General features: G+C 41.6%; 1 protein-coding gene across 1 annotated transcript in view; it reads right to left on the bottom strand.

The window, feature by feature from the left end:
• Positions 1-8848: 8848 nt before the first annotated feature.
• igsf3 (immunoglobulin superfamily, member 3) overlaps positions 8849-19740 on the bottom strand; it is a 71221-nt gene continuing 60329 nt past the window's right edge. Inside the window, exons 7-9 of the mRNA XM_028591261.1 lie at positions 12211-12621; positions 9936-10370; positions 8849-9330 (exon numbers count right to left, since the gene is read on the bottom strand). Coding sequence (XP_028447062.1) covers positions 9080-9330; positions 9936-10370; positions 12211-12621 — 1097 coding nt within the window. The 3' untranslated portion in view covers positions 8849-9079. The remainder of the gene's footprint in view (positions 9331-9935; positions 10371-12210; positions 12622-19740) is intronic.

Here is a 19740-nt window from a genome sequence, read left to right on the forward strand (position 1 = left end):
ATTTACGTTTAAAATCAACAATAGATGGAGGATGGCAGGGACAGAAAGTACAATGGACAGATAACAATCAGCACTTAGCCTTTCCTCCTGATTACATGTGGGAATCGCCTACATCTTGTGAATGTATTGGAAAAAAAGAGAATACACACACACAGGGTAGAAAGACAGAGAGAGAGCCAATATTGAAAGTCCCAAAAAAAATTTACACCAAAAATGAGTCAGACAGCCATCATGTGGAGTTTTTGATCTTCAGAGTACTGCCATGAGGGAATGTCTCAGTCCCTGGCGGAGGTGTTGTGCAGACTTCAACAGAGTATCACAGGTTGTACAAGCACACAGTGAAGGCGGTCACATCACTGCACAGCAGGTCTCTCCAAAGGCTGTGTTTATAGACCACAGGGGTTACTACTCACCCACCACAGGAAGACACAATACTACAGGGAAGAGCTACGTTTGAGTAGGTGTAAAATTCACATCTGGAAACTTTACACCAGGATCCACCAGCATTCTGATACCAGTATCCTTAACCATATTCATGATCATGAGAGATAATGAGATAAATCACTGAATGAGGAACCCTTCTATATATCGTATTACGTCAAATATTCAACAGGCTCATCCAAAGATACTCTTTGAAGTAGCTGTTTGTCCGAGGGGAACATGGTTTGTACATTTCCTCCCTTTTTTTTTCTCTTACACTTTCTGCTGCTGTTCATTTTGTTCCATCTATTCCCTTCTGCATTCTCTTTGCCTCCGTGGCCTACCCTTCCCCCTTTCTGGGATAATTACATAGTAGAATCATATCTTTCTACTTCTCTCCTCATCTTGAGCACTAAAGGCACATTAGTGAACTTGCTTTGCCTTCTCCTGCTCATTCATAATTACTTCCTACAGGACAACAAGATGCATATCGCTGATTAGCTTGCTGTTGATACCACCTTTACTTATACATAAAGGGCTCATCTGATTGAGTGTGCATAGTCTTATTAACAATTAAAAAACAACTTGCTTAGAATAATATTACAAAAGATCTCTTTGCTTTGCCCTGCAGCAAGGTAGGCTACTGTACAGTACTGTACATGTGATGGATAACAGCTCTGATTCTCAATAGAGGGCGCAGGGGCAGCTATCTGCCCAGCTGTGTAAACTACCTGAAGGCATATTCTGTTGTGCCTATGCTGTATGATGAGCTTATCCGTTCTTACAGATGGTAATTATTCATTTGCATGTATGGAACTGATACTATAGCAACAACTCTGCTTAGCAGGTCTAGGAGGGATTCAAGGAAATGAAAGTCAGTACTCATCTACTATTAGATGTACAATATATCAAATCCAGGTTTTTAAAGATGTGGCTATGGAAATGTTGGATGGCCATCCACTTTGGTCCAGACTGAAATTTCTTAACAACTATTGGATAGATTGCAATTGATATGTTGTACAGAAATGAACGGTTCCCAGACCATGAATGTTATTCTGACTTTGATTATCAGACTCCTCCTCTAGTGCCACCATTATACAGTAGGTTGACATTTGTGGTTTTTAGTGAAATGTCTCAACAACAATTGGATGGATTGCCATGGAATCTGGTACAGAAATTCATGTCCCCCTCATGGTGGATTGCAATTAACGGTCGATCCCTTAACTTTTTATGTAGCACAATTATCAGGTCAAAATTTTTATTTGTTCAATACTTTGGTTTTGCCTGCAGAACTAATCAATTTCCCATCAACCTGTTGTACTGTGTTTGGTGTTGATTAGCAAATGTTAGCATGCTATCACACTAAACTAATTTGTTGAACTCACTAAACATAACTGCTAAACATCAGCATGTTAGTGTTGTCATTGTGAGCATGTTACCATACTAATGTTAGCATTTAGCTAGATACAACCTCCCAGAGTCCGTAGCATGGCTGTTGACTCTCTGGTTTCAAAATGCCTCAGGACTAGTATTGTCCTTCCCTCCTGTTCACTGAAGGTACATGTTAAACTACTTCTGGTACAGTACACCCACCCCTGGTTAGTGAAAAGTCCTACGTGCATTGACCAAGGTTGAGATAAGCATTAGTAGAAAAGGTCATGACAAAATGGCCCTGGCAAAATGTTCCTAATAAATTATGCATTTTAGCAAGGCCGTCCCACCTATCAGGTATATAAATGCTCATTTAGAGTCTCACTAAAACAAATAAATGCCTGGAACAGTTAATTAGCTCTACATCTGAATCTACAGGCTTTCACAGGGCCGCAGAGAATAAAGAGACTAAATGCAGAAGTCCCGGGGGAGCGTTGCCGTAGTAGCAACCTTAGCATCGGTTTATTCCATCTTAGGCAGAGCCCGTGGAAGTACACACACAATTTTAGTGTTTATGAATTATGGATGAAGTGAGAATATTCCAGTGTGTGTCAGTTTGTGTGTTTGTACATTTGTGCATGTTTTTGAATGAATGTTGTGGGACCATTCATGTTTTTGTTATTTGTATGTCAGTAGCCTAGGTGTCTTGTGTGTTTTGTGAATCATGTAATTCAGTTTCCATGATTATCACTCAGCACTCTTTTTTTAAATTACTTTTGGCGGGTTTATTGCCTTTATGACACCTTGAGAAAGACAGGAAATGGGGCAGAAAGAGGGGGATGACATGCAGCAAAAGGCCGCTGGTTGGATTCAAACCCAGGCTGCCTAAGCAAATTCTTAAAAAAATTTTCAACAGCCTTGACTAACTCCTAAAATACAACTATTGATTTTTCCCCCACCCCTGCTAATTTACACAAATCACATTGCCCTCAAGATTACGGACTGCTGCTAATAAATTAAGAGCAAATTGCAGTGACATTTTCAAAAGTACAGGTGGTACATCAGTGCATTATTCGAGATGTGAATGCTACAATTTGTGTATTAACAAGATTCCCTTAGCTGTTCTTATTGACTCACACTTAGATCACAGTGAGTCATACCACACAGCAATGTAGAATCATACAAAGGTGAGTGGAACGAGCTGTGCTGTACAAGCTGTTAATTTTGCAGCTCTCCCTCCCTTATGTCTTCAACTCCAAGAGCAAAACATATCCTGCTTATACATAGTGGATGCGGAGCATTTTGTTTGTAAATCAACATGTTTTTGTACCAATCTTCATGGATTTGTCTCTCTGTCCTTTTTATGATGTTTCCAAGCTCACCACAGTGAAAGCAGGAGAAGTCTGACCTGTCCTTACATTCTCTTTAGCGCTTTCTCTCTCACTGGTAATAAATCATAATCTATTTGCCAGACTGCTGCCCTGCTGCTCTGGATCGTTAAGTACTGTCTGCCCATGTGTGCCCTCTGGTGTCTGCATCCATGTTTGCGAAGACTATGGATCTGTGATTGTTGCTTACTTTTATGCAAAACTGATATTTCCTCATAGGGTGTGTACTTGGGAAAATGGAGACATAGAACAAAAATCAGGGGGAAAGTGGGACAGGCAAATTGTGCTCAAAGGGGAAGGATTCAGTGTTTTGTTTTTTTTGCATCCTGTGAAGTTGTGACAGAGCTGGCGGACAATAACATGAGCAGTATCAGTGTGCCTGCTATCAGCACTAGCAGCATTAATAGAGCTTTGAATTTGGGGGCTCTTTCAGTTAAGACAGATTGTTTTGTCGATCAAAAGCTCTTTTAGGGTAACCTACATGCATCACATCCCAGAAAACTATCCAGTAACTCCACAAGCAAACACCAAACTATGATTTTTCTTCCAGTGAATGATGTTTTCCCTACGTGGCACCTTGATTTATGGGATGGGTGGCAGCATTTGTTCTCGGCTTTCTTGGGTATGCTTAAATCAATATAAGTTAATATGAATTCATGGGAGACAGTCAGAGAGAAGTTTATGAATGCCATGGACTGGTGAACGCAGTGGACTGCAGTTTACTGCTGAGTGAGTGAGTGAGTGAGTGAATGTGTGTGTGTTTAAGAGAGAGGGAGGAAGAGTGAGCAAGTCCATCTGCATTGGATAAATTATAAATGTTTAGATGGTATTTGCTGAGGCTGTCAAAAAAGTGCCTCAAAAAACTTGCAGGAGGCCCTCTAAGCATCAATTATCCTCTGACATGCTGACCCAATCCTTCTCTCTCCCCCTCTCAAACACACACACACACACACATAGACCCAACTGAGCATGCAGTGTAAATAAACACTGAGGGGCTCAGAGGTCAAAACCCAACAACAACTCAACAAGAGTCTTAGCCTGCCAGCTGCATGGCATTACGTTCACGGTAAATGCAAAACTAGATGGTTGGGAAGGGTGCTGGTAGTATTTTAGCACATCATGGTTTTTGTGAGAAAACTGGATCGATGTGTTGTTTTAATCTACTCTAAATACTGCAAAATGCAGAAGGTTGGAAAGAAAACAGGAAGATGCACTGAATGTATTTTATTGCAATATACTGACAATAGCAAAGTGCCTTTTTAATGGTCACGATGGCAACTATTTGATAGAATAACAAATGAAGAAAAAAACAAACCATGGTCATATAAAAATACATCACAGAAATTAAAGCATCACTGGCTGAACTGAAAACATCACTACAAACTATCTTACACCTAAATCTGGAGCCAGCACACAGCCAATACATGCAGCCCTCAAAACGCAGCTACAACACTGTCGGAAACATTCAGAGGAATCTTGGGAGGCAGCTATTGATGGTATTGATATTATTACTACAAAAAAACTGTTTGACTGTACAGCGCCAATGATGGTGGCGGCGCTGTGACATCACACACCACTCCCTGCACTTCCTGACAAATCTAGAAAGATGAAATTACTTTTGCATGATTTAAGTGTAGGATTATGTGATTTACAGACTGAAGCTGAAACAGCTGTTTAGTGCACCATTTACACAACCTGCATCTCTGGGAATGTTCAAGATTTATAAAAGGCAATCATTCAGTCAACAAACACTCCTTAATTTGTTTGTTTTGCTTATTAAAAACTGAAAACAGCTCCCTATTAACATTTACTGCCAATGTAAATGCAAGTCACACAAGACCTTTTCAACAGCTCCATCAATTATTCCTGATGATACTCTGGCCGGAAAATGCACAGCATGGCATTCCTGCTTTTTCAGTTTTGATATATATACTTGCACTAGCATCACATAAAATAGCAACAGGAGGCTAAAGACTGTTTATAATGGAAAAAGAGAGGTAGTCCACACACTGAATCTTGGTATTTAATGTGGCATAATTTCGATCCCCAAGGTCTTTGATAGGCAAACACCCATGTGTGTGAAAAATAGGCGACATATACAGAGAAACCTCCAACTCCAATGAGAAGATCACAATAACTAAAACACACTCATTTTTCTCATGCACAATCACAATATTGTACGTATTTCCTTCAAAAATTTGTATTATACAGTATATATATATACTCTGCAAAGGCTATTAGCCAGCTTTAACATACTTTGCCACGAGTTTCTGTATATAGGGGATCATTGTTTGACTTTTGGAATTTATTTTATGTGTCATGTGTTCTTGTATTTGGAGTTGTTCTTTTTAGTTTTTCTCTGGATGTTTGCTTGACAAAGACTTTGATGGTCGAAATATTGCCTCATTAACATTTGTAATATTTTGTCCATGTACCACTTGTCTTTTTCCATTGGGTGCTGCTTTAGTCCGACACCTTGTACTCCAAGAAAACACTTGCAAAACATGGTTAATGAGTAGACTGGCAGCTAATCGATGGGCCTTTACTTTGTAGACACTGATCAATCTAGTTGTAGCTGAACTTGCTGCATGTGCATCACATTTCACAACTCCCCTGACTAAACAGCACCAGCCTTCACTCCACATGGAATAGTATGGTCTACTTGAAATGGGCCCGTTACCTTGAAAAACAGTAAAGAAAGTTGTAATCTCAGAACTGGGTGACTTGTGTCAGTATCAGCTACGTACTTTTGGCTTTCTTTGACATAAATCTGTTTAATGAAGTGCTGCATAAAAGCAAAGCATTAAAAAGACAATATGAGAAATAACATCCATTACAATCCCCACAACACCCATTCTTGAAATAGATTACTTTCATAAATTGTATAAAAAAGTGGATGTAGCCTCCAGTTCTGAAAAGTGAAGTCAATGCGGGAGTGCCTTAAACCTGGATTCTTTCTAATGGCCAGCAGGGGGCGACTCCTCTGGATGAAGAAAAAAATCTGATTTGATGAAGTCTATGAGAAAATAACCCTACTTCTCACTTGAGATATTACCTCAGTAAACGTTTCCGAACGAGTTCATGGTCTCAATCCCTAGTTTCAAGTCTTCTTCAATACAGCATTATGCTCATTTTGTAAATGATGGTCTTGTTTAGAGTCAATTTCGACAATAAAGCAGGGAATGCTTTAGGGTGTGGCTAACTTGATTGACTTGACTTGTCGTTACCATGCCAACCTCTCAATCAGGATAGAGGCTAAGCAAGGCACATCTATTGCATTGTGTACATTAAAATAGCCGTGAAGTTATTTTTGGGTGTTGTCTGTATTTTCGTGTTAGAACTTTGACCCTCTCACTGTTTTCACTTCATGAAAGTTAATTGTAACATTTTGGGTGCATTCAAATTTCTTGGTCAGCGTTTGGTTGTAAGCAGTCAACTGTTAAGTAAATTTTGTTTAAAGCCTGTTTTTCGCTAGCCAAAATTAGCATCCCAATTAATAGGTTAATGTGAGTTACGGATGCTCCAGCGTTAGCTGATAACTTAGCTCCCTTTCATCCAAATACGTCACTTCTGGCTCCACGGTCAAAATGCCAAACTCAAGGCTTCAAAACGGTAGTCCACAAACCAATGGGTGACGTCATGGTGGCTACTTTCACTTCTTTTATAGTCTATGATTACTTCACAGGTTTCAAGAGCATGTGGAATTGGTAGGCAAACATTGTACATGACGAGGGACCGGGCTTTGTGTCGACTCTTGGCTCAGGAAGTTGGTGGTGGTGGGGGCACTGCTCTGTCACACAAACACAATGCTCAAAGAGTTCAAAATTTAAAAAACATCAAGATTCCTCCTGCAATATTGTCATGCAATATACATGTTGACACGATCAATTGAGACAACAATGTCAAGTTTTTCAAGAGTTTTCATGTCCAGTCTGGCAGTGAAAGGGGTTAGGCCCAGGTTGGGTAAAGGATTTCATACATCTCCTGGTTGTTGCATTCCAGGGAAGGTGACACAGATTTTCAACCCTTCTGCCTTGCATCAGGAGAGCTGAGGATGATGCCTTCAGCTAGAATCCATGATTAGAAGACGTTTTAACAGTTCGGTTTCAGCCGTCTTTGATCAAACATCCTACCTAGGTGTTACATCACATTTCACTAAATAAACTCGACCCAAGCAAAAAGCATTAAGTGAATAAATTTTTTGTGACTCGTCTGTTCAACTACTGTACATGTAAAGCCACAGTAATTTTCATTATAGGTATAGATATACAGTGTTTTGACACTGACCAAACTTGACAATCTGGTATGAAATGCTACAGACTGCAATGCGCAGGACAAATCTAGCATTTCTACATCTACCACATTGCCAACACAGGCTATTGACATAATCTGCTTGGTGCAGTTGCCTGGCAACACAAGACCACAGTTCTTAGAGAATTTCAAAGCAAAAAGAAAATCTTACAAAGCTATGCAAAGTAGTAAAAAACAATAAATAGAAAAATATTTAAAACAAACACAAAAGTCAAGCGTTTTGCCCCCGCCCATCAATTTGTTTTCTTATAATGTGCAGATAACATTTTAAAGTGTTTTACTACACATCTACACATTAGTAATCTTCAGTGTGGCTCTTAAAAAAAATCTAAATAATTTAAAAAAAACTTAAATATGCATCTTTTGATATCCTTTAAAAACTGGACGAAGTGGTCATACTGGGCAACTTAAAGAAATGTGCAAGAATTGAATTTTAGTCAATAACCTTGACTGTGTAATTTAAGCAGGACAATTCAACTGATTTAAGGGGAGTGAAAAATTGCCCTTTTGCCCTAAAGTCCCATAAACCCACAGCAGGAGGTAAGCAGACATATTTACAATCCGCTTCAAAAACCAATCAGCTTTCCCACTCTCTTTAAAACTTCAAACATTAGCTGCAGAGAACAGCGTGGTAATAAGTAGGTCTTGGCACTCAAAAAAATCCCTCATGTCAATGTACTTATATCCTCAGCAGGAGAGAGCTGTTCATTTACTTTCCATCATTTCCAATGTTCCTCCATCTCTTTCTCTTGTTGTCCGTTTCTGGAGAGGAGGAGGATAGAGAAGAAGAGCGGAGCAGTCTCTCGCTAAGACCAGAGTGTCTGGCAGTGTTTAAGTGGACCTGTTTCTGTCTGCCAAGGCAAATTCATTGTGGAGGCAGGTGGGCCAACACACATCCTCACTTAGGACATAGACTTGTGTGTCTTTGCCTTTGTCTCTATCCAGGCTGGCAACCAAGTCATCAGCTACGGAGTCAGCGGGCGCAAAGAATCACTATGGCAACCAACATAGTGGGCCAGGCTGTGGCTGCTCTTGGATCAGTGCGGAGACTGTTTTGGCATCCACTCAGTGCTGGAATTGAATATAGAGTTCCTTCTCTTAAATGTTATTCCAGGATCGGCCAATGATCTCATGTGTGCAGTTTTTTTTTTCTCTTTTAAAAAATACACAAATATTCAGAGTAAAACAAAACAAAATGCAGCTATGAGTTTCACAGAAAACAAAAATGAGAGGCTCATGATGTTCTCATCCTTCATTTCGCACTCACACAATTAATCGTGCTAACATGGCACACCCATTCTAGTGTACACACACACACACACACACACACACACACACACACACACACACACACACACACACACACACACACACACACACACACACACACACACACACACACACACACACACACAGTTGTTAACGTATAACAGGCAGCCACCAGGGTAGTTGTTAAAGTGATCAACTGATTGACTAATTCAACACAGCAGTGAACGACAGTAAGGTCTGAAGGTGGAGTCCAGATCTGCTCCTTGGCATTTTGTTGGCTGGATCCACGATGTGCGCGGGGCAGAGGGAAGGACCCTCACTTAGTCAACAGAGCCAGGGTGCAGGCTGAGCGCAGGTGGGTCCAGACAGGTGGGAGAGTAACTGAGGTGAGGTTCTTTAATCCACAGGAGGGGGGCGCCATTCTTGCCTTCTTGACTCTTGCTGTTGTTGCGGCTCTTGTAGCGCACTAGCAGTACGGCGATGAGGAGGATGCCGAAGATGGGGAAGGGATAAAAGAAGACGAAGTAGAAAAGGGATTCATTGGAGCACACCACTGACTGGAGGTTGGACACTGTTGACAGAGAATAGACAAATCTAAGTTTTTCACAGATGCATAAGCCTTATTGTAAATTAGAAGAAAAAAAAACTACAGACTGAAATTGTATTTTCATGACTCCTTTAGCATATATAATGCACTTCTTACAGTTGTGATATTTGTCTAGTAGTTGACACTGGTGAATCAATCAGTTTGACATCTTTAGATCCAAGCATGGCTTTTGACACCATTAATTGCTCAGCTTTACTGCTTAACAGTGGGTGGCCATCTCTGGCTCTGCTTTTAACTGAGCTTGTTCCTATCTTTAAAATAAATGCTGCAAGTGGGGAAGCAAGATCATCCAAGGATGACATATAGAGTAGCTGAGACCTCCTTAATTGGCCCATAATATTCTCTAGTTACATATACTGTAACACAGAGGACCTATTAGGATTGGGATATATGACAATATACATTGTGAAACATCTAAAGAAGCAGCAGTTAATTACATCAAAGGCTCCCCAGTCTTAAAATTGCCAGGATAATATTAGAAGACATCCATTTATACAAGTATAGTTTTGTCACAGTGTTTTCACCTGCATTTAGAGAAGCTTAAAAGATTTAGTTAATTAAGGACTTACCTTGTTGCATTACATTGACGATAGTGAAGCCAGAGTTGTTGGTGGCCAGGCGGTACCACGCATTGCGAGGGTTGAGCAGCCACTCCTCTACATGGCAGTAATATCGGCCCGCGTCTGTCGGCCGCGCTCCTTGAATGGTCAGGCTGTACTGGTCAGAGGTCATCCTCTCAAACTGCAGGCGGGAATTTGGCCCCGGCTCTTCTTTGGGGCTGCAGTTTCCATTTCCGAAAACGGCGTCATGGCCGATGGAGAACACACACTCTCTCTCTTCCTCACCTGGCTCATCGTCCTCGTCTTCGGAGCGCTCCACATACCAGGACACAGAGAAGCGGGAGTCTCGGGACGACTGGGAGGGAATGCTACAGCCCAGTCGGATAGAGGCAGACTCTTCCACTGTCACGTTTGACTCCAATTCCTCCACCTGCAGTCGAATCTCTGCGGAGGTCCAAGAAGATAAGAAAGAGACACAGATGGGGGTGAAAAAGTGGAAATGTATTTAAATGTACTGTATTTCTTGGGGCTAAGCACTAGAGCACCAAATCACAATGTTTAATTTACATGAAATGTGTTTTTTTCAAGAATCTACAGTATTTGAATTAGATGCTGAGTTGAGGAGTTGATTCATGGATTAGTTAATAATTGATAGCATCTATTTTGATAATCGATTACTTATTTGAGTCATTTTTTAAGAAAGAATGCAAAACATTTGCTGGTTTAAACTTCTCAAATTTGAGGATTTTTTTGTCCGTTATGATAAACATCTGAACAGCTCTGTGTTTTGGACTGTTGTTCAGACAAAACCAGCGATTTAAATATGTCAACTTGGCCTATGGGAAATTGTAGTTCAACACCACAAAATGGCAGATAGGGACACCAAACTTTCAAAATGTGTAAACAAAAGACAAAAATAAATAAATCCCACAGTGTTGCCCACAGCTATCACCGGTCTTTCAGCTTTCCAGCAAGGTTAGATCTTACCCCAAGGCCAGCATGTCTGTATGGGTATGCTACAACCCCCTAGGGGTGGTACAATGACCCAGTTTCACTGCAGTTAAAAAAAAAAAAGATGGCAGTGAGGACCTGTCTAGCTTGGGCTTCTCTCACACAGTTTGGAATTATCTTCTTGTTAAAGCAAAACAAGAAGCAGAGGAGACAGCAGGAGAGCAGCAAAAAAAGGCGAGTGCTGGCACACATCTCCTCTCATCTCTCCTCCCGACAGGCAGATTTCTGGATGGCTTCCTAGGTGAATGTATTTTTTAGCACGTTAATGAATATCCATGATGTTTATACAGCATATTCTATTAATCGTATGTAGATCTTTATGTATAATTAAAAGTAAAAATCTATATGGTTATGTAAAATATACTTTATCTTCCTCAGTAAGTGTTAAATATTAACAGTCCCCTGGTGAGCTTCAGCAATGTGTTAACTTTTGCAGTGAGACTAAAGTATAAAACAAATCAGTGCCTTACACAAAGTGCATGTATATCTGCATTTGTATGGCTGCTGCAGCTCAATTGTTTGGGCAGTGTCAGCTTCACTGTCTTCATAAAATATAAGCCGCTTCCTTGCCTACTGTGTGACCAGACGTTTTGATCCTCACGTTCTATTTGGACAGATGCCATGCCAGGGATTTCACTCTGCATTATAAACACGACACCTGGCAGATGCTTTTGGGAACAGTGCTCTCGGAGACGTCTGAGAAAAGTCACCTTCAGCTGGTTTGTGAAATAGATTCATGCAAAAAAAAAGGGTGTGTCAAGGATGGGTTGTTATTATTTATTTTCATTTGGGGGCATGGAGTTTGATTGCAATTGATATGGGCTAAGGGGAAATTCAGTCAAGGACAGAAAAAGTGAGATGTGTGTACTTAAGATTACTGTCATGAGGTAAGATGTCAGGGTTAGGGTGGCAGTAGGTAAATCATGGTTTTGAGCACTCTGAAAGTTTTTAAGTACTGGACAAGAGGATTAGATTCTCCATCTGAGCCAGGCTCTGCCCTCTGGCATATGACAGCTGGCATGACTTCAACCTATTTTTTTGCCACCTGAGCTCGGCCCAGGGCAGGTGTAAGGTCATCAGAGTGAGGCGGCCTTGAGCTGAGCAAGTGGGAGGTAAGGTGAGGGTAAAGCAATTTGGGAGGGGGGGGTAAACAATGTTAAACTGGTCTAAAGCAGGACAGCATATGGAGCGAAATTGGCAGCTGCTGCTTCCCTGCAGTGGGAATAAATAAGCATTTTGTTTAAGACAACAGCAGTTCTGACAGCTTGCTCACCTGGCTGTCTGACCAGAACCTGTGTGAACCCCGAGGACTCCCTGGAGAGACGATACCAGGCTCCATCTGGGTCACTCAGCCACTCTTCCACCAGGCAGTAGTATGTCCCAGAATCGCTGTTCTCTGCCCTGTTCAGCGTCAGCACATAGAGGCGGGGGGACAGCCTCTCAGCCTGCACTCGGCGTCGCAGTCTCTCTTCGTCTGCGTAGGCGCCATACTCAAAGGCCCCCGAGCGTTCAATTCGCAGAAGGAGCTCATCGGCTTCTGACCCGGTCGCACGCCTCACGTACCACAACACAGCATGCTGCGAGTCCTGGCTGGTCTGGGAGCTAATGGAGCAATTGATCCTGACGCGACTGTCCTCCAGGTACACCTGAGACTGGTTGGTCTTTTGCACTCGCAGCTTGCTCTCTGCAAAGAATTAGGAGAGAGAGCATGGTTCAGTAGGAAAGGAAAAAGAGCAGACATTCACTCATTACTTTGGGTGCAGGTGTGAGCGCTGGTGACAGGTACACAATGCAATTTTTGTTTTGTGACAGACAACTTGTAGCTGGCTGGGTTTATTTCTGGTGGCAGCAGGGCAGGAAAATATAGTGGTGTGTGGGTGGGTGAAGGAAGTGACAAAAAGAAATAAAGAAATACGAGGGAAAGGAAAAGGAGGAAGAAATGTCAGACTAATCAAAGCTGAGGGGATGGTAGGTCTGCTGGTATCAAAGTAGAAATGTAAGCTAAGATGCAGAACAGCAGAAGAGACAAGGGTGAATGAGAGGGAGGTGGATTGTAAAGTTGGGCTGTGGATATTATTAGGTAAGATACAAGACAAAAGCAAGGCAGGGGGTCTGACAGTCTGCCAAAAGAGGAGGAAAGAGAAGGAACACATTTTTATAAAGTCAAGTAAGGATGGGAAGAGAGCATATAGGAGAGGGAGGAGAGGATAGAGAGGTGTGACTGAGATGCCAGGAAGAAGCTGAAAGCTGCCCTGAGTGCTGTGACAGGATTGGTTACAGTGACATCGGTTGTGGGATAGGATTAGCTGCAGGTACATCAGGTCTGACCACAGCCAGGGCCCCACTGTCAAAAGCTTGGGGGGAGGATTAGTTCAGTACAGAGCATGTAGAAAACACACATAGCCCTAACATTATATGTATAAAAACACTGGATCACAAAGCAAAGATAATCACACCATACAATTTTCAAGCGTGATATGTACATTGACATCATGCCATAGTGAGGATATGTCTCAAACAAACATAATGTCAGGGGTATTTACCTGCACTCAAAGAATACCACGCAGCTTCAATGTCAAACAATTCCACAGGTGTGCTGCACTTCTTTCAGCAAATTGAACACTCTTAACCTAAACAATGATTTGATTGGTAGCACTTCCTAGCGTTGGCAGTGCACACTGACAGTGAGCCAAGAGTTGTTTGTTGGCTGAGCCCAATTTGGGGAAACAAATTCCCTTAATTGATATCAGTAGCAGACATGCAACTGCAGAATGTCATTTTGCCACCCCTTCCCACCAAAATGAGAGAGGATTACCTATTTTCAGATCAGAGCACAGATGTTTGTCAGAATTGTCCAAATAGCATCAGCTGGTTTGTGAATGTACACAACAACGAATAAATACATAAAACACCTTTTCTATACAAGTTTGCACAAGAAGCCCATCAAAAGCAGCTTTTGATACAATTAAATCTATGTAAGTTGGTACAAACAAATTTACTTCAAGACAAGTACCAGAAGCTTTCACCAAATGCTTACTCAGATTCATAGTCGCATATTCTTTACTCAGACTGGAGATGTGAATGCATTTTATGTAGGCAAGCATCTTGTACTGCTTGTGTTTAAACAATTTTAGCTTCTTTTGTCAAATTAAAAAAGGGTTTTGTAGAAAAATGTATCAGAAAAAGTATTGTTTTGTGATTGACACCAAAATTTGGTGCGACAAATTTCAAACGGTATCTAGCGTTGCTCAGGAATATGCATTTGTAAGAATGTTTTCTATGGGCTGAAATATGTGCCACCAGAAACTGAATTTGAATCATTTATATTTGAATTTGAATTGCTAAACTTGAATAACTGCATTGAAAAACTGAATATTAATCACAAAATTTGAAATTTTATTGTTTAATTTGAATCATTGCATTGAAAAACTGTATCTGAATAGTATAATTTGAAATTTAATTTATTCGTTTGGAACTGAAGTCCAATAAAATTTTATCCTCACTGAAAATTCAACTCTCTATATCTGAGAGATAGGTGACAGTCACAGGTGGGACTGGCAAGTTAGCTAGCATGATGCCTTCTATTTCTAGATCTTCTGACTAAGTTACCGGTACTTATCTGAGCTAACGACATGATCACTGTCACTAAACAAAGAAAACGTTGACATTCACTCAGTGCTATTCACTGACAGTAAAAAAATGTGTTGTTAAAGTGCTAGTTGTCTGATGTACTGTAATTGTAAACATGATTTGTTTAAGCTCACGAACAAAACGTTTGTACAAAATAGCTATAACATTAACAACAGTTAAACAAAAGATCAATGCATAGCCCATAGTTTTCTGATTGATTTACTGACACAAATCTGAACCAATCTCCTCCTGAATTCTTTTTTTTCCAGACTCAAAGTTTTTATCAACTTTCAATTTTTACAGCATTTTTTGTGTGTTTTGAAAAATCAAAAACACAACTGTATTGTGTTGGTAACGAAACCTCCTGCATTCTTAAACAATCCCCTGCATCTCCAATGTTTCTCCCTCTTAGCTCACACTAAGCTTTGCTATGACTGACTGACTGACTGCCTAGGGTCATAGCCATCTGCCCTAAAAACCTCACCATTACCAACAGATTGCTGTGCATGCTCAAATGATAGCTGTTTGTGATTCTGAATCTGCATATGTGCACTATACATACAGTATGTACACATTTGGTTGAATTCAAAAGATGCATGGCTGCAAGGCATCGCCAGACCAGCCTTTTGTGCAACGGCATTTCAAGCTAGCATCTGAAATGACATTATCATTGCCACGGTACTCCCTAGAGACTTGGTACAGTAGAAAGCCTGACAATCTCCCCATCCGGAATTATTGCCGAGCCCTGCGGAATCCTGGCAATCTTTTTTTTTTTTTTTTTTTTTTGCAAGAGAATTACCTCCGAACCTCCTAAAGTGAAACCATGCAGGATTGAATTGGCAGAGGACAAAGCAATTCTCTGCCATTCCCATTTGAAGTTTGAAGCGGAAGCCAGGAGAAAAACCGGGGGCTGAAAGCATGTTGCCGTACATCTGTGTTTACAGAGATGCCTTTTCAAAGCTAAAATAGGCTAATTATTCAAGCCCTATTAGGTATCATCATGAGCTATTACAAGTTATCATAACTTGATAAGCATAAGAAAAATAAAAGGAAACAAAAAACTTTTTATGCCTCAAAAACACCTCCTAATTTCTCCCACTGTGAAATGCCTCAGTAACAGAACAGCGACTTCACACAGACCAGCTGGTCACATCCTCTGACACGTGTCCATTCACTCTGACAGTGAGGTTTCCTCTTTCAGCTACAGCCATCCTCCACAGTTACATTGATGCATCTCATGACAGAAGCAGCAGAAAATAGGCTAAAACTTCCATCTGATGTACTGTATGTCATTTTGTATATGGAGCAATGATGAGGGCAGATTTACTATGTTGTGGGAAGAGACCCAGCGTAGGAAGCCAGTTCAATCAAACAGCGTTCACAGGGCCGTTCACCATGTATGTGCATTCCCTCAACAGCAAGAGAAGTACTGTGTTCTTGTGTGTGAGCAAGGCTGTCAATACCTATTTTAAGTGTGATCACATGTTCTTTGCTACTGTTTCTTTAATGAGACTCAAGGGTGCATCCACAAGACAAATCGTAATTGGAAACACTTGTTCTCAATGCTTTGCATTAGTTCATGTGCCAGTCAAACCTGGCCTCGGTGAGAATGAAAGTGTACACCAATTTTATATGCCTTCTTTAACTCCTCTTTTTGGTTTTGATCGGTCTATTTTCTCCACAGGTAAAAAGGGATAAAATGGTGTCCTTGTATACTGAAGTAGAAGACAAAAACTCTCATAATAACTTTAAAGTTAACTTTGAGCATTAACGTCACCTGCCTCTGTGGTTTCCAGGACAACCTTATATCCATGAACAACGTGGCATGGCTAAGATACGTTCCAGGATCTCACTGAATTTTATTTTTTAGTAATAAAGGGCAGACTCAATTAAACCGGGCCAAAGCCTTTTGTTTACATCACCAGGCATGATTAAATAAAATGTAATTAAAAGTCTGATTCCTGCTCTGCAAAATGTGAAAAATATTATAGTGGGTGGAATGGAGATGTAATCCAGACAGCTGTATCCAGACAGAGTGCCTCCTACCCCCTTAACTATCTCAGCACCACTGGAGGTACTTGTGTTTCAGCAGTTTTCTGGGCATGTAGTGTTATTACAGTACACACAAACATACACAGTACATTCACTAATTGGCTCATTGAACCCTTGTCTTACCCCCTTCCCATGTGTGCCACATTTGTCTTGTTTAATAGCTACAGGAACTGCAGAGTTGAGACAAAGCTGTCTTTATTCCTTTTATTTACCATTGGAGGTAAATACACAAAGGCTACAAACAGCAGCCTAGTTTTGATAAGGAAGACAGATAACAAAGGGCACCCCGAACACTGCACAACAACTCAACAACTGTTGTTTATGGAGCAAAGCAGATGAAAACTAATTTGAGTCCAGGGGGAGGAGGAGAGTACAGTTAAGGATGCTGCTGTGGCATGTCGGCACACAATAACCACAACTCACACACATACACACACATTTTTTTTAGGATGACTTCAAAGGCGCTATGAAACTGCTTGGCCGAGTCTTCATAGGAGGAGAATACAGCCCAAGATCGTAAATCCAAGAATGTTACCCTTTATTTTTTGTACTAGTGCAGTGCCCATTGAAAATGTGCCTGTTTGGAAATGCCGATTGCTGGCCTGTGGTATTGCTGCTTGTAGAATTCATCAAAACCAAATTGTAGCCTACCCCAAAATCATTTACAGAAGGACCCCAAACCACTTCAAATGCAACTCCCCTGTATACCCTACTACTAATTTACTGATTTACCTGACAGAGAACGTTGCAGATTCAGAATGTAATCACAAAATATTACAATGAAAATGTGGCGTAATAAGGCATTAGCGTCATGGACTTATGGCAGTGCACTACCCACCCGGCCCGTTATGAGCGCAAAACAGCACATATATGCGTTCATCAACCACCAGAACCTGTGTATGTGTGTGTGTGTGTGTGTGTGTGTGTGTGTGTGTGTGTGTGTGTGTGTGTGTGTGTGTGTGTGTGAGAGAGAGAGAGAGAGAGAGAGAGAGAGAGAGAGAGAGAGAGAGAGAGAGAGAGAGAGGTCTTGTGTAGTATGAGCGACTCATAGGTTAATTTAAAGTCGGGTGAAAGATCAGAGTGAAATCCATTGGACTAATGGTTCGAGAGATATGCGCATAACACCACACACACACACACACACACACACACACACACACACACACACACACACACACACACACACACACACACACACACACACACACACACACACACACACACACACACACACAGAGATGTTCCTGCAATTTATATAGAGGAAATTCAATTTATTTCCATTTCTGTTTCATGCTTGTGCTCCAGGTGAAGTATTTTAATTTAGAACTAAATGTTAGGGTTGAAATGTCTACTTCACCCCTCTCATTTCCCCTTCATTACAGTCTTTGTTTTGACCAGTCTTCCCTTCTGCCTTACCATGATCTAGGTCTCTACTACATTCTGTCTAATCGTCTGACACTAACATTAATATTCAGCAGCCTCACCTGTGGTTAATGAATATTAATGAGGCCTAAATGAAGTGTGGACATTGGAGGTACTGGTGGGGTCTCTGCCTAACATTTTGGCTCTTTTTAAATATGGTCTAATATGTACCTAATGACCACTGAGCTGGCATCCTATCCACTGGACCAATGCTTCCACTTAGTTAAAGGAGGCCAGAGTGGGCAAGAGGCAGGTAGAAAGAGACATAAAGAGATGAGAGGGATGAATAAAAGTAGACCCAGAGAAAGGGATGATATTTTTTTAAAGAATACAGGATGGGAGAAAAGTAGGAGAGTTAAGGGATGAATCGGCAAACTGAACGGATATTCATAAGGCCCTACCAACAGAGAGCTGCGGAGTGAGAGAGTGTGCAGAGGGGAGGGAAAGAGCCTGGAAAAGATGAGAGAGATGTAAAAGACAGAAAGTGAAAACATGCTCCTGGGGGGATTTTGGAAAGCAGCAGGCAGTCTCTCCAGCTCCACTCCAGGACTTATAGTCTTAATGGCTGCCTGCTCCGCCTTTAGCTTTAGCGTTAGCACAGCCATGGGCTAATCCACGGCCAGGACCCAAAGCATGTCAGGACTGAGGGTTTTAGACACGCCCTGATCCCTTGCAGAACAGCTTACTTTGACTTGCTGCTCCTTGCCAACCTCTGCAACTACACACACAAAATGCTGCACATCCGGTCTAGACCTCTGTCACAGGGGGAATAGATCAGAGCAGGCTGCTAGGCAGAGGCAATGAGAGATGGGGTTCCACTGACTGAAAAGTGGCTCCTATGCTGAACTGGGAGCCTAATTTCTATGCTAATGACTGCAATGTATCTATGATCCCATTGTGTCAGAGGGATATTACCACTCCTCATTCCTCCCCTTTTCAACTCCCACTACAATATCATTAAGACTGGGCTAATTACGGGGATCTGTGCACGTAACAGCAGCCTTGAACACACCATGGCAGAGCCCCACACACACACACACACAGACACACACACACACACACACACACACACACACACACAGAGACACACACACAAACACACAACCTCCACCCACCATATAATTCCTATTCTCTACCAGCAGTGCGAGCACACTGATGCACTGACTGCACTTTCCCTCTTCCTGCCTGCCATTCTGAGAGAGTGATTGCTAGACGCAGGCTGGCCCAACGGGAAAACGGATGCACAAGAGAGGGGTGAGACAGGGGGTCAGGGCAGGGGAACTCTTGGAGATTAATGGCCCAAAAGAAGCTGCTACGGAGGGGAGAGCTGAAAGACATATCAGATCGAGCCGTGTGCCTGTATGCATGCCTGTGTGTGTGTGTGTGTGTGTGTGTGTGTGTGTGTGTGTGTGTGTTTGAAAGGGGGACTGCCAATAAGCATAAAACACATTATGCCCATTAAACCACAGAGAACAGTGGTCCTTCACTTAGTGCAGGCAAGATGCTGGTGTGTGTGTGTGTGTGTGTGTGTGTGTGTGTGTGTGTGTGTGTGTGTGTGTTTGTGTTTGTTTGTGTATGTATTCAAGAGGCGGCACTGCTGAGCATATCCTGCTTTGCTCCAACTAGTAGCCACTAATTTACATTGGGAGGAGCAGTAACAGTGTAGCTAGCTCTGAGTTACGACTTCAATTACACCAGC

This window comes from Perca flavescens, chromosome 11 (assembly GCF_004354835.1).
Source record: "Perca flavescens isolate YP-PL-M2 chromosome 11, PFLA_1.0, whole genome shotgun sequence".
NCBI classification, from domain to species: domain Eukaryota; kingdom Metazoa; phylum Chordata; class Actinopteri; order Perciformes; family Percidae; genus Perca; species Perca flavescens.